The sequence below is a fragment of the Athene noctua genome, chromosome 18, assembly GCF_965140245.1.
Source record: "Athene noctua chromosome 18, bAthNoc1.hap1.1, whole genome shotgun sequence".
NCBI lineage: Eukaryota > Metazoa > Chordata > Aves > Strigiformes > Strigidae > Athene > Athene noctua.
In genome coordinates, this window is record NC_134054.1 from 9,658,883 (window position 1) to 9,675,588 (window position 16,706).

A 16,706-nucleotide genomic window follows, 5' to 3' on the forward strand; every position below is an offset into this window, starting at 1 on the left:
TTCCAGTGGGAGCTCGAGCCCTTCCACAGGTCAAGGGGCTGAAAGCACTGTTCTGAAGATCTGAGGCCCTCTTTGCCCAGCCCAGGGGAGTCAAGGAGGGGGGACCCTGAAAGTCCTCTTAGTTATTTCCCATCGTGTTTCTCTTAACATTTCCTGTTGTGTTTGTTTCTTTGTATTAATAACTAAAACTCATCTGAGAGATACTTGAACCTTGTGTTTCCATACACATAGCAAGAACCGTAGTGGCTGTGGTGTGGGGCAGTCTCTTTCATGTTTCCATGTGTGGCTGTCGCAGGGATTGCTTCAACGGGGCAGATTCAGAAAGCCCCAGTCCATCAAGGGTCCAGTTGCTCATGGAGCTCTTCTGAAGGTGGGACATGCTGGTGCTCAGGCTCCACTGGCAACAAGCACAAGCACCCGAAGGACTGCATGAGTTTATTTTGGAAAAGGCAGATTATCCCTTTCTTTCCTCCCCCTGCTTCTGGTCAGAGCTTCCAGTCATCACTGGCTATGCCCATTAAAAATATTTTTTACAGCACAAAAATAAAACCCAACCTCCCAGACATCACTAAAGCCATCAAAGTGATTCCATTCCTGATAGCCTCAGTAGAAGGGTAAATTACTGTATTACACCTAGTCAGCTGTGCAGTGCTGCAGGAAGTGTGATTTTCAAAAACATCAAAGCCCTTTAGAAGCCTAAATCTAATTTTCAGCAATGGGTTGGGTTGCCAGGAAACTAAATTTCATTTAAGGGCTTCCTACTGCCTGATTTACTTGTGAAAATGATACTTGGGCTCCTAAAACACTTGAACGTGTTCTCTTGAAAATACCAGCCTGCTCTTTTTAATACACATATTTTAAACAACCTTGAAATATTGTCCACACTATAATGATCGTTGATATTTTCACTGTAAAGCAAATTCCCAAATAGAATTGATTTCTAAAATAATTTTCTAAAGGTTGTAATATTTTTCTCTTCTGTATTCATTTGGCTTGAATCTGTTTTGCACCATGTCACTTCTGTCCTCTTTTTGGTATTTAATTTAATTTAAGATTCAGAGAAATTTAATTCAACCTGACCTAACTTTCTAATCAGACCAGGTAGCATGGCTGTTGTATTTTGAATTACCCTCACTGGTGATCATTTTATGCTTTATCAAGTTGACAGTTAGTTTTGCCAGAATGTTCTTTTTAAATCCTTTATCCCAGGAGGCTTGCATATTTACGGTTAGATAAAAAGAAAGATCATTAATAGCTCCTTTTGGTGACTTTCGGGAATTAATTAAGCACTGGTTGTAGAATTGTTTATTACATTATGGAGTGAGATTCTTTGTGCTAGTTTGAGGGGTCATAAAATGAACCTTTCAAATGATCACTTGCAAGAATGATTAGAACCAGCTAGCAATTACTAGCCCTGAAAAGAGAGCTTGATAACATTGTGTGAGGATCTTTTTAGTCAGATATATGTAAACCTCCTATCCAGAAAACCATCTAAGCATTTTGCTAATTCCAGGACAAAAATAAACTGTTAGGGTATTTATCCCCTCAATACTTTACCATTTCTTTTTTCTAAGCAAATTAAAATCCAGGAGCATTTGCAGCAGTGTTTAGGGAATACCTGCTCATTAACAGAAGCTAATAATGTTCTTTTCTCCGGACCTGAATTATAGGGGATACAAACTGACATCAGTTTAGTTTAGTTCCCTAAAAACAGTGAGAACCTGCCAATTCCTTTTTTCTTTTCTTTTTTTTTTTTTTTTTTTTTTGTGTATGTATTTTTTCCAAAGCTTTATTTGCCCAAATGTCATTTAGAAACTGGGCTTGGAACATTATCTGTCTGCTGTTTTCCTGTGTGATCTTTTCCCTTGTTAGCTGTATAACTTACAAATAATAATACAGGAGAATAATACTTTGCACTCACTCTCTAACCACTAAAACCATCTCACTTCATTAGGAGATTTAATTTTAACCACACACGGTGAATGGGTATTAACTTTGGTGTCCCAGCTGGATGGCAGTTCAGTGACTGCATTCTGTTGAGCCATTGCTTTAAGGAGCCAGAGTATTCTTTACTTCCTCTCCTGGATTGTTGTTTAATGTTGCAGGCACCATCCTAATAGCTCCCTTCAGTTTCCCTCCAGAGAAGGCTACAGCGTGGTGGTGGCTGACATGAAATGATTCCTATGTATATTGTAACTTAGTAAAGTGTTTGGAGGCTGGAAGCAGACAGGCATGACATAAATCAATAATAATAGTAATAATCTGCTCCATGCTAGAAGAAAGATTCAAAGCCAAAGATACCTCACCCCAGCCAGTTTTAGGAAGGATGTGAAGCATCACTGTAATAACTGAGAAGAAAACCCCCTGCCCTTGGCTAATCATGCCCTAAAGCCTAACTTCACATCCATCCTGCAAGTACTTAAGACCTGCTTTAATTTTACATCTTTGAAAACACAAATCACTACGTTCCCCGCTAACATACAAAATAACTTGCCACAGTTTGAAGCTGGGGTGGACCTTCTGTTTCCACTGTCATATTGTTACTGCATGATGTAATTTTATCCTAGAGCTACACTACTGTAACTATCTAGATGCAAAAAATCCCAGCAGCAACATAATCCAGATAGGTACCACTCACCTCCTAGAAGCAGTCCCAATACAGCCAAGTGCTAAATGCTTGTGGGGCTTTTAAGAACTGTTGTCCTTCACTAATTAGCCTTTCTAGGGTTCACATGTTCCACACAACACACACACATTAAGAAAGCAGGGTTTTTAAAGAACAAAATTATATTTAATGTAAGTAGTTTCGTTGCACTTATTTTCAGTGCCTTTTCAACCTGCTTATTATTCTGATTTGACGGTGAATAAGTACAGATAAACCTCCTCTTATTGCATAATATTTTTTTTTCATCCATTTTCCAGCAGAAGTAGTCAAAATAATGCTGTGATCCTCAAGTATAGGATAAGAAAGAAAAATGGACAAAGTGCTAATCATTACCTACTGGAAAGGATCACCGTGCAATGGAAAATCTCTGTTTATGTTTAATTTACAATTTTTAAACAAACATCTATATTCCCTTTTGGAGAAAAAATGAAACAGCTTGTATAACCAAAGTTAAGCTAATTTATTTAAGAGCCTGAAACTATTTATGTTTGAAGAGAGAGGAAGAAAGAAAAAAATCTGAGACATGTTTGATGTAGCAAACAGAGCTGATCTTCCCTCTGTTTGGATGTAGCTGTGGACATGGATGCCAAGTTATTTTCCAAATAGTGATACTAAGTTGTCTAGGCCACTTTAGCCCTTGTTACCTTTTTTTTTAGTTTGTTATTTTAGCAGAATATTTCATGGTTTTTTGGGACTGCCCAGCTGCCTTCTAGGATTTCTGTTGCATGGAGGGAAGATTTTTTAATTTTCTATGTCAGTGTAGCTCTTAAAAAAAAAAAAAGTAAGTCAGTTTAGATCAGGGAAGAAGAAGTTATGTCTTGCTTAAATTTTGACAAAAAGCTCCCTGCCTCCCTTCTTCCAAGGCAATTTGTGGTTCATTTCAGATTTTTTTGCATGAGAGTAATTAAAATTGTCTTTAAATCAGTGGTTCAGTCCTAGCTAGATATGCAGTAGTCACAGTGTGTTGCTATCGCATGGCTGCATGGAACGCGTTGGCCATAGGCAAGTACCCTTTGGTGTTATCATTGGAAGACTCAACTAAAGGATGAACAGAGTTGCCTTTTCATTAAGGGTCAGCACCTGAGATCATGGGATGAGGAAACCTGCCAGGTTAGGCTTGTATGAGATATGTTCCGCAGCTCAAAAAAAATCTGTATTTGAGATGTTCAGTTGATACCTCACTGTGTCAATGGAAATTTTTCATTGAAAATTTCAGTGTGAAAAACCTCACAGATTTTACAAAAACTGTCTATAAATTTTGTGTGATTCTGCATGTTTTACTCTCAGGAGTAATCCTTTCACAAACAAATAACCATCATCTTGCATGGGCTTCTGCTTGTCCCTGTGAGCCCGTACAAACAGCATATACCATACGTTTTGTAATTACGCATTTGATTTGTCTATCGATAGTTGACTTAACATGCTTGATCAAGTTTGGAGTTGTTCCATAGCAGGCTTCCTGCAGTAATCCTTTTAGTACGGTACAGTGGGTTTGACTCCAGAGAGATTTGGCTAGTCTAATAGATAGAGCTTACACAAAGACCTAAGTACATATATATATGTATGACATCTCCAGCTTTTTTTTCCTGCTTTGGTGACAACTAACTGTTCACGTATCAGAGTAGAGAACAGCAAACCTGTGCTTGCTTTGATTTCTAGAAGAACGCTGGTTATGGAAATGGATGCTTGTAGAAGTGAATCTTAGATATGAAAATGTGCTGCTTTAATATTAATACCTATGCATATTTCTAAAGTAGATGCTATGTCACTGCTTGATCCCATTCCAGTCTATAGTGGAATTAAGTAGCATTCTGCATTCAACTTGATCTTGAAACCCTTTTCAATTATTCGAAGTTTCTTTGTATATTTTGAAACTCATTCTTTCTTTCCCCAAAACAGTTCTTACTCCATGAAAAGGAAAGAGAATACATTTCTTTGTAAGACATTTGAATTTATCCTGCTGAATAGGTGTGGTCTGATATTTTTTACAGTAGTTCATTTATGGCATTTTATTAGGTCTCCTGGGCACTTTATTTGCACATTACATTTTGGTAGCTAACAGGACTGTGCAATTTGACTTCTATTTTTATGCCTAGCAAGTACAGAAATATATAAATGTTAAAACAAACCTTTCTATTTCTAGCTCCTGTCAATGTCTGTAGTATGTGTTGGACTTAACATAAAATTTAAGAACTTCTCTTTTTTGAGTTTGCTATGTATTTAAAACCACCTTTGAACGTGGATCACATATTAAGTGATGGTGTACTTAATAATGTAGTTGATCAGACACACCAGTTACTCAATTCAGTCATTCTTTCCTCCTGCTTTGTGTTTTATAAGGATTTTGAACAGCAGCTCAAGATGAATGGCTATGAGAATACTCAGACATATGGGCTCTGGTTTTGTCTGCCTTTGTTGTCTAAGAAAAAAGACTCATATCATGATGTTGCTGAATTTTAGACATTGCTTTACCTTTTACCTTTGCTTTGATTTACCAACATTAGTAAGTGTTTTTAAAAATTATTTGTGTGTGGCTTAGCATTATAGCTTTCAGTTCATAGGTACATAGAAAAGGTGAATTTCTTACTGTTAGTGGCAGGACTGGAACTCAAGACCTTCAGATTTCATCTTGAAGGAGGTTCCCGATTTAGCAGGTATTTTGATTCATGGGTGTGGAAAGGCCTCCTCACTGGAGAATTAAAACCAGAATGTGTTCAAAGGGATTGTGGCAAAGTTTCTTCGCTCAACACTTTGTCTTAAGTCTTCTCTGGTCCATCATGGACATTTTTTGGACCATTTACAAGCATAAAGGGTCTAAAACATGGTCAGCTTGCCTTTCCAGCCAAAACCTGATACTGTTCTCATAATTAGATCTGACCCACAGAAATGATAAAGGAACGTAAATTTGGAATCAGGCCTTTGGATCTGCTTCAAGCTCCTACCTCATGTATTGAGCATAAATTGCAGGGTTTAGTTTTCATGCATGAGTGCCCAATTAGTTCATGCATGAACACCCGATCAATTTATGCATGAGCGCCCGATCAGCTCATGCATGAGCACCCATTTAATTTACTAATTAAACACCCAGCTGGTTCACACATGAGCACCCTATGAATTCATGTCTGAGCACCCAATGATTTCACACGTGAGCACTGGCTTAGCTCATTCCCCAGTATTGTGTTGGGCATATATGGCAGATTTCAGTAGCCAGGGGCTACAGGTGTGGGAGGAGGTCAGGAGATGCCAGGTGCTGGTCACAACTGGCCCAGCCAGCAATAAATGTGATGGAAAACCTCACTGCTGAGTGTAACCCCATGGTGGAGACAAGGGAAGCTGGCAGTAGGAAAGGTGGGGGTAGGTGTTTAACTTGAGTTGAGCCTGGAAAAGTCAGTAGAAAGATGTTCACTTAAATTTTTGTTTAATTGTGTATGTTGTCTTTCTTCTCACTCCAAATGAGTGATTAGAAGTTTGTGTTAATTGGCAAGAAATTAAATTAAGTAAAAATTTCCCAAATCAAGACCATTTCACCTGCAATACTTGGCTGCAGTGCTAGGGAAAAGTGAAAGCTCTTTAAGTTACTGTAGGGATTAGTTTATAAAGAAATAAACGCCTTAAATATAATTAATTAACATCTATGCAGCTAAATCCCTCTAAAAATATATTACAGGAGAATCAAATGAAAAGCAGTGGAATCCCATTAAACAGATTACTTGATTTAGTGTTTGTGTATTTACTTTCTTTGTTAACAGCGCTGTGCAGCATTCTGGTTTGTCTCGTACATTGTGATAGATTACTTTTCTGTTTGCATTTTCCCAACTGCTCACTATTAATTAGATTTTCATATATTATGTTTTGGGAAGAAACTGAGCCTAACCTATGCATGCTTCACACAAATGAATAGTCCTTACCTTCATAAGCTTCCCCACTGGCTGTGGTTACACAGGTTACATGAGTAAAACATAGACTGGGAGTGAAAATCTGCAGAATTGGAGCCAAGCCTGTTATACCTTTCTAGGATGTGAAGCCTTTGCATAAGAACCCCATTTATTCTCCAATCCCTTTTCACAGTTCTAACACATCTTTTCTCCCACTTTTCCTTCCACAACCAGAGTGGGATATGTTTGTCACTGCAGGGCTGAGACACAAATCTTGGCTGTTATTATAATCCACTGCAGCTTTTGAACCACTGGCTCACACTGGAAGGCAACATGCACCCACATGGCACATTTTCTTAATTATTTATTGCAAGTTAGTAAGAAATGTCACTTTCACGAACAGAAAGAAAAAAAGTTCCTTCTTGTACTGGAATGGCTGACCTTACTACAAACTGATAAAGAAGTGTAAATACTTAGAAAATGCTAATTAAATACTTGGAAAAAACGGTCAATAATTTTTTTATTTTCTCTTGGTGAGAATTTTATTACGATGCAATAAAAATAGTATCTTATAAATCATTTATATAATATAGATTTGCTATAATATGAAATAGTGAAACCATGATCAAGCAAAGATGTGTCTTTGGCACCCAGCCCCCTGTCATAATGCTTCCCATAAGCATCAAGACATAAAATAAGAGTATTCTGGCCTGGGTCAAAGGAACATCCAGAAACAGGGCCATGAGAAAGGTTATTTAACATCATCAGTTATTATTAGCAGGCATAACAGGTAAAGGAGCCCACAGCTGTTTGGGAGGAATCTTTACTGCAAATAAAGTATTTGATTCTTTAAAAAATTCTCTGAAACAAGTACCATGAAGATTTATAGCCAGGGAAGTTTCAAATGAAGATGTGCTCTCTAGGAAGAGTCTAGGAATGCTCTTCTTGGTACTGTTCTGACTGTTTTCCAATGAGAGGCCTTTAAATCTGCCCATAGCTCTTTCACACTACAACACAGCAGTGCTTTATTTACTTCAGGTGGACACAGTGCTGTTTGTTTGCATCTTTTTCATTCCTCTTCAGCCTTACTGATGTTTCTACTGACCCAATGCAAAGAGCCTTGAATAAGTTTACAGATAAATGACATAGTAGATAAGATCAAAAATAATGAACAGTAGTATTTAGAACAGTTAGGAGCTCAGGTTCTAATTTAAGTAGTACCTAAAAATCCTAGTACCAGGCCATGACTACACCGTTACAACTTCTGTGTCTGCACACCAATATGTCTAAATCCCTTAGGCATTGTAGTAAATCCAAGTTAGAGTCCCTAAACAAGCAAACAAATGAAAAGTTCACCTGTCCCTTTTGTGGCTCATATCATATTGTCCCTGTCTACAATCTTATTGAGCAGAATGCAACCAATTCCAGCCGTTCTTAGTTAGTGTGTATTTATGGATGGATCATACCCTTCAGCAAAAAAACAAATCCATGGGAACAGACATAACCTCCTCAATGCCAAACATTTGGTTTTTCCCTAATGGAAGCACTATGCTGGGATCTCTGTCAGTACTCCCTACAGCTGGTATGACTTCTCTTTATCATTCTTCAGACAATTTCTAAACATGAGGGAAGCATGAACAGAGCCTGAACCCAAATCTGCAAAATTGGGTTCCATTCTTAATTCAGGAGGAGCTGACCAAATAATGCAAACTGTGTTCTCCATCTGAGCTGGTGATGCTGTATCCACCAACAAACTGGTTCCTGCTTTTCACTAGTTTTCAATTCTCTTCACTTGTGTTATACTTCTAAATATTTGTTTAGGTACTTTCATCCTGATTTTATCCACACAAACAGCGGTGTTCAATATCCTTAAATCAAGCTGTTAACATATTATGAGTGTAAATGTTTAGAATTATTTTGTAAAGATGAGCAGGCAGAAGATGGTGTGACGTGGTTTCTGGTGTTAGTGCTCTCTTTCAGTTCTACATTTCAAAGGAAGCTATTGAACAATGCAATTATTGGCTTGGAGGCCCTTGGAAACACAAGCTAAGATCTCAGTGTCCTTCAGCCTAGGGCCTGGACATGGGAAGGAAGGGAAGGAGAGAGAATATTTGCTGCTTAAGTCTGGGTTAAAAGCCATGGTGGTATAATGCTTTGCCCAAGGTCACCGCAAGTCAGGAGTAAATGCAAGAATAAAATCCACAATCCCGGCTCAGTATACTATTCTGTAGACCCCATCAACTTAACAAGGTAGCTCATGTCCCTTGGTCTAATTAATGAACTCGGCAATTCAGTGAGTAATTTAAGTGCAAGCAAAAACAAATGCCAAGAGAAGTGACAAATTCTACTGTGGCTCAGGCTATTTACCTAACTCAGGAGAAGGTGCTTTCCCGAATGAATCTACAATAGGGTCAGGAGGTGTTTTGTGCCTTCACTTTGTCTCTTGTCTCTGTCCGTCTGTCAATCTCTCTGATAAACTGTTTAAGGCTTGCTCAATATTACAGAAAGATAGCGAGTGGAAAAGAAACAGGTGAAAATAAACTTCTCCCTTTATTTTAAAGTGCATGAATTGGGTATTAAAAAAAAAAAAAAAAAAAAAACAAACCTTGGCCACAAGTAAGTTACATAACTTAAGCCAGTCTAAAATTATGTGCCAGCAATTTACATGAGTTTTATGTAACTGTTTATACTGCTGTTTATTTAAAAATTACTACTTATCTTGGCGACCGCAGCAACACATCGTGCATTTGCTAGCTCTGGAATACAGGGCACCTTCATTAAAACACATAGTCACCAATATATTAAACACACAAAAAACCCCTGCTCTGACATAACGTGAAGTGTCAGATGGAAAGCCGCAACAGCAAAGACATTCAGCGTTCACGACAAAGCAGCCCTTTGGCGTGTTCAGAACAGGACTGGAACATGCTCCATCCTTAATTCACCCAACAGCTTTCAGGTCCTTTACAGCACAGTTGGTACAGTCTACAAGACCAGCTCTTGTTCCTGGGCTCTTATAAAGGATCCTCTTCATCTTCAGGTTTTATACTTGAGCATTTTTATATTCAGCTTGTAAGGTGCTGAGGTTAGTCAGCCTTTTGTTCTTTCTTAAAGCCCCAAGTACTTTCGAGTTCCACAAATGGTTGATATTTTTAGTTTGCTACCAGAGCAGTCTGTCCCAGCACACTCTCTCAGTAAGTAGGCAAAGATTTAGCAAAATCTTCATGAGGGATTGCTCGTGCACAAAGTTGCGTAATTTTTAGATCCAGGTTAATCACAAGGATAAGACCATGGATGTGTAGCTTTGTACTGGTAGCAGAAAGAGCTATATATATCCCACATAGCCAGAAAGTGGGAGCAACACTGGCCTAATAAATGTAATATAGGTCATAGGAGTTTGTCCCTTGTTTGGGGGCCTTCTGAGTGAACAAGATGCTCTACCTCTCCTTGTCTTCATTTTCCCATCCATAAGATAGGAACACTGGTATTCACATCCTTCTAGAGGTTTAAAACCCAGTGAATGAGTATAATAGAATATTTAGATGACCATTATGTTAGAAAGCTGAAAGCTGGCAATGTGTAACAGGAGATAAAAACTTATCTGCTAAATGACTTACGTTCGTTTGCATTTGTTTAAAACTATATCGTGTCATCCTCTTCTCACTTGAATCAGTAAAATCATGGGGGGAAAAAAATTTAAGATCAAAAGTCAGCAACAAATTCCAAAATTTGTTATGAGTTTCTTTATGACAGATATCATGAGTCAGAGAATGACATTCTGTCAAAAATAGCAATGCTTCAGTGTATCCTGTTGATACGTTTTCAGTACTGCTCTGAAACAAGGGGAAAAAGAAGGCATTATTCCAACACAGCTGTTCAAAAAATATTTATTTTTCAGTTAACGGAAATTTTTATTGAAACAGGGGGGCAGGGTTTTTTCCAAATGTGAGGTTTTTAAATACATATATATGAAAACTGAATTTTAAGTAACTTTGTATACACCATGTTGCTAGGTAAGTGTCCTTTAAAAGAGTGGCTCTCAATCATAATGATTACCATAACCTGATCCACATGCTATATCATATTCCTATGTTTTCAATTTCTCAGAGACCACAGAGTAAGCTAAAAAAATAAGTGTAAAATGCTGGCATTACTTGGCTGTATAATGAGAAGCACAGCTGAACCTCGGCCTAGCAGCAAGTGCAGACTCGACTGGTTGAGGGGCTCAGAGGGGTACACAGTCCTCCTCAGTACCTTGTGAAAGGACGAGTGGACTCGGTGGCTCTCTCTAGTGAGTAGTTGTCCTTCAAGGGACTGGAGATCACGGTGTCACCCAGCAAGTGGATGAGGCCTGCACGTGGTGTTTCACTAACAACATGAGTTGGGACAACAGTTTGCCCTAAAATGTCAGAGCAAAGCTGTGGTTTATTATTTCAAAACCCTCTTCCTCAGCTGTTCCTTTCATGGCTTTAAAGCCTTTTCTCCCCTTGGTAATTCAGCTTCTTTCTCTGAACTCAGTAGTCCTTGATTATTCCTGAGAAAAAACTGCCATGAAGTTGCTAGTCTAACACCAGTATCATGATGTTCCTGCTGTACACATGCTTGCAAATGTGTAGGATTGCAATCCTGTTTAGTTTAAGACAGTTAATTCCTCTTCAGGCAGTGTGTTAGGATCTCTAAATATTATGAGCACTTTTCTAATTGCCAGAATACAAGTGGAAGGGTTAAGGAGACCCACATCAAGAATAGGGCTGTAATGTTTATTTGTGTAAGCTACCCAAATTTAAATATGCCTCTTGAACTACCAGTTTATGTTTGGGCAGTCTCCAGTCCATAGAACAGCTCAATTTAGGAATTTGGGAAGCTCAAAAGCAGCTTAAAGCTGCTTATTTCACCCTTGGCTTTTGTTTTGTGCTGCCTGAAGTGCAACCTTACCACTGCCCCTCATGCTGAGAAGCACAGTCAGTCATGCCTGGGAATTTCAATGAAGACAGGATTTGTTGGCAGAATCTGTCTTGAGTGACACTATCTTGGTTAACATGAATCTCTGAAAAGAAAAACGGTACCTGAAGTAACTGCAAGCCTGTTGATAACCTGTTCAGCAGTTCAAACAGGGCTTCTCCAATTTATCCTTCTGGAAAACAGATGCGTCTAAGTTTGCAGCGTGTATACAACATCCTCAATGATCTAATACAGTGGAGTTATAAACCCTGAAAATCATGGTTTGCAATGGAAACTCTGACAGGCCATCAAGTTCAGTGGTACTTGTAAGTATTCCTATAATTAAGTTGCCAACAAAACCCCAAAATACGGTACCATAACAGTCTCTACATTTTCATACAAATGTACAGAGATAGCCTCCACTAAAGGTGACAGTAATTAGGTATTTAAAACCTATGAAAAATTAGAAAAATATACAGTGAAAAAGTTCAAAAGCAATAACAAAAGTGATATCCTTTTCATTGCAGCAAATCCAAAAATGTTGCAGAATTTCTCTGCAATCAGAGAAAAGGAGCAATTAGGAGAGAAAGGAAAAATGAGTAGTGCTACTGATACTTGGCTATTTTAGAAAAATGTGTTGGCAGTTAAATGTTGTATGTGCTGAGCAAAAAATTCTGTAAAGCCTTTTTTCTTTGAACATACCGGTATGACACAGCCAGAAGATGAAAATTCCACATGCTGAAATTAAAATACCTATATCCTCTGATCTGTTCTAAATTACTGACTCTAGTACTAATAAATATGCAAATATTTTATGAATTTTAAAGGGGAAGCTTTGGGGTGAACTGTATATCTTGGAGTAAATCCACAATATTGATGGGATTCTCCCATGTCTATAGTAGAATAATTTAAGATATTATTTTCACTATGCTTTTGATAGGTTTTCCTGGAAGATTGAAGGTACAAGTTACTAAATCCCAGAGGTATGACTCCAGGATTAATCTCAACTTTAATCATGGTCCCTGTCATTAATAAAATATCATTTAAGAAAAAGAGCTTGTTTTCCTACCTGCAGCCATCAGCTCCCCACTTGTATACATTCTTTTTTTAAAATCATCTAGTAGTTTTTCATGTTCTGTTTGATACTAATTTACATGTATATTAATTTTTGCAAGCAGTAAGAAAGAGTACTGACAGCAGGACTACTAATTTCACAACCCCTTAAGGAGGAATAGGAGTCGTCCGTACAAGCTGACGGGAGCGCTTCGGTGAAGGTTCCCATTGCAATTGAGGCTGCAGGGTGGGCTGGGAGGGATGTGTCCGCCCAGCACCACTTAATTCACTTCAAAAGTGGACACAACTCAGTCGGTCCTCGTGGAGCTCTGTAGTCTCAGTGACCACAGCAGCATCTGGCTTGGGCAAGAGAGCCAGAACCCACTGAAACCAATGAAGAGACTCTAGTGGGTGTCACGTCTAGTGCGAGGAGGATATTTCAATACAAATTAGCCAAGGCTAGGTGATGAGAGTTTTGTGGACCTGTGGAGCCAAAAGGACTCTGCCCATGCCTACCTATGCAGATCCCATTGCAAAACAATACTTTTTGTCGGTGTGAATGTATAAACTGCCAAATGACACTAGCAGGTCCAAATCCTCTACCTTCTCTTTTCCACTGCTTCTCTTTCTTTAAAAGGAAATTGTTTAAATGAGGGTAAATGTTGACTGAATGTAATTTGTATTGCAGTGTATTTTTAAGCATTCTTTCCTGAAAAGCTTTTGAGCAATATTTTGCTTTTCTCTCTCATACACAGACATATAATTTAATTATTGTGTGAAGTTTTGCTAAACATTATTGTTAAACATAGCTTTTAGTATCCACATGGAATGAGAAACTGCTAGGAAACTGCTAGGAGAAAACTTAACCTCTGAGTGATTCAAGTACTTGAATTTCTTTGCTTGGACTGCTATCTGATTTGATTTTCTCCTGCTATTTGTTTCCTAGTGGAATGGAGCTCTTCAGAAGACTTTTCTCCTTTGGTTGGTGAAATAATTATGGATAATCTTCAGTCTTTGAGGTGCACGATCACAGGTCTCAGAACGGTAAGTGCCAAATGACTCATTTAGATCTTGATGCCCCCTGCTGCCCCAGTGATACAAAGAGGCTGAGAATTTGCATCCATGCCTGTTGATAATAAGTGCAGAGTGCTTTTCTTCTACCAACAACTTCCAGTCATTAAGCGTCATATATCTGGTATCCGTAATCCAAAAGTCACGAAGGAACAGACAGACAGCATGAACTGCTTTATAAGTTGTCATGCTTAGGGGAGATCAGAAAGGACTGGAGTGAAAGCTGCTCTTTTCTGGATCAGAGGATAATCTTAGTGCTGATCAAAGGCTCTTGAAAGATCTAGTCCTGACTCTGATGACCAATAGCTAAATTAACAATTCTTCCTCTTCTACTTCTTCCAGGAACACACACATTGATGGCAATCATTTTCATTTCTGTTATCTATTTTTCTATAAATATTTCACACTGATAAGAACCGGGTCAGCAATGGGGAAAATTGGTCAATATCCATAAGGATTCTTAAACAGAATAATTACAACTGTGTGTCTGAAAGTCTTTTTCCTCTAGGTTGTTCAGGACTATTTGTGCAAGCAAATTTTGATTCACAAAATACTTGCTGAAAATAAAGCTTGCCCAAAACACAACTATTTCCTTTGGAATAATCATCAGAGGGGGCCAATCCATCATCCACTGAGCTGGAGCCTTACCACTGAATTCACTGCACACTGAATCAGGCCCACAAAGTTATAGCAGGCAGAAGTACGCATGTGACCCTTGGCCAGTGCCCCAAAAGATGGGCTCCCAAAATGAATTAACTTTTAAGAGTAAGCAATGGGCTCAATATAAAACCCTCTACATAGAATTTTAAAAAAATACTGGGTTTTTCTCGCCTGTTATTTGAAGAAATCTTTGATTTGAAGCACACTGTCTTCCAGGGAGCTGAGCTAACATATGTATTTACTCTGTTTCTCATTTTCTAACAGAAAAACAGAGTAACTGTTCTTAAGTTAAAATCAAGCAAGCTTGCACAGTCATTTCCATAGGCTCATATTAAGAACAGTTTTTACTGTGTGTCTATACCCTCCAAAGTATATAACATATAGTTAGACTTTCCAAAGTGCTCTCTATCAGCCCAGATTTATGCATCAAAATCCATGATAAAAGTCTGACTGATTTCAGTCGCAGACAAACTAAGCTTCTTTCATCACTGTACTGGCAGGGAGACTGTTAAATACGACAGAAAAAAGGGGAGTCCCTATTCCCAAAGTCTGATCGTAAGAGTTCACAGGGTTTGCCTTTGGTAGAAGAGATTGTGGTTTGCCAGTTGGAATTGGTGTGTTCTGTAAAGCCTCAGCAGACCACCTGTCCCAAAATCTTTGTTCTATGTCTCAATCTGTTATGGTGCATCAGCTGATGCTGATGAAACCTATTTAATTTTTTCAAAGAAATCATCTTTGGGAGTGACTACTTTCCAGTTATTACAGCCAAGATTTTGAGTCAAGTGATAGTTTTGACTCCAGTTGTTTCCATTTGCAGGGCCAGAGGTATTATGTTCATGTTTCAGCATACAACATGAGAGGATGGGGACCTCCACGCAAATCTACTCCTGAACATGCCTCTCCTTCAAGTAGGTTGAGTTTGTCTGCCCTCTTAATTTGATTAGTGATGTTGCTTTGTAAGAATTTTTCCCTCTTCGAAGAACAGAAAAAGAGAAATATTCTGGTGTTCATGATTTAATTGCCATGTCATCTAGGAGTGAAATAAATAAATAAATAAAACTCCTTCTACTACTCAAAAATAATCAAAACAATCATATATGTATATTTATTTGTCTTAACTTCTATTCTTCTCCAGTCTGTTGACAGAACGTTGTGACCTAGTCACTAACAGTTAAGAAAAATTAGAAATATTTTGACCTTCATTTCTCTTAATAGAGTTCTGCTGTATGGAACCTCATTTGTCAGTACATGAATGGATCAAAACCTGAATCTGAACTGCTAGAATCAAAACATTTACATGTATCATATGTAGTTTTGTATTCTGCCTTGTAGCAGATGTAGATCCCATTTACTGGACCATTCTTATAGCATCCCATATGTGAAATACTTTAGTGTGGACATGCATGTTGATGGGATCTAGCCCGTAAGCTCTAAAATATTCCAGACATGTGCAAAAGCCTTCCTTCCTTTTCAAACCTATGACAGGTTTTCCCAGACTCCATTAGGACTATGATTTTTCATTTGTAATTTTTAATCTGTTATAATCACATTGTATGGTTAGTTGCTTTGCCAGACTTAATGTTCACTGCCAAACTGGCTCAGCGTATCACAGCTTCTTTAATATTGATTAATGCAGTAAATGGGAACTTTTCATTTTATTGCGTTAGCACTTGTTTTTATTAGGCTAATGTAGCAATTTAATAACCTTGCATACTAATGTGAGAAAATAAAGCAAGCTGTACCTACTCTCAGTAGTCATAATGGAGAGGGTTGGATAAAGGAAGCTCTTGCACTACTATTGTCCCATTTTGCTTCAATTTTGCTCTTGTTTATCCCTGAGTAAAACCAGAACTAAGGTAAAGAAATATTCTGTTTGAGAACAAAAATGTGCTACAATCATGGGACAAAATTCTACTCTTGGCTATGTGGATACCTCACTACTACAGAGCTGTTTTCAATAGCTTGGTGACATGCAACTACCTGGACTATATCCAGGTAGAACTACACAGGATTTGGCCCCAAAACTCAAAAATTTACATCAGCTGATAGACTCTTTTACAGTAGCTGCTAGTTATTCAGCTAAATATCCCCAAAGAATGGGACACTCCTGGCAAAATAGGTGGCATTTAAGACTGTAGCTTTGTACTATATGAACTTTTCCTTTGACCATATTGCATCGTCTTCCTTGTGTATTTCTTGTCCACTATTATTAACCTTCTGAAATCTTGACAATATGTGCCAGTTCCAGAACTCTGGGATGTAAGGGAAGTTTTCCTGCAGATTTCAGTGGTTCAACACAAAAACTATGCAGAGAATTAAGTTCATTTCCCATGTTTAGTGTCTCAGGGATTCGGGACTTTAGAGTAGCAGAAAGTCCTCGACTTGCTGGCATTAGGGCCATGTTGTCATGTGCAGCTGCTCAGAGCCCGGTGAGGTCCCTG

At 38.3% G+C, this 16,706-nt stretch overlaps 1 protein-coding gene across 1 annotated transcript in view; it reads left to right on the forward strand.

The window, feature by feature from the left end:
- ANKFN1 (ankyrin repeat and fibronectin type III domain containing 1) overlaps positions 1-16,706 on the forward strand; it is a 62,790-nt gene that overhangs the window by 14,647 nt on the left and 31,437 nt on the right. Inside the window, exons 5-6 of the mRNA XM_074922118.1 lie at positions 13,481-13,578; positions 15,083-15,173. Coding sequence (XP_074778219.1) covers positions 13,481-13,578; positions 15,083-15,173 — 189 coding nt within the window. The remainder of the gene's footprint in view (positions 1-13,480; positions 13,579-15,082; positions 15,174-16,706) is intronic.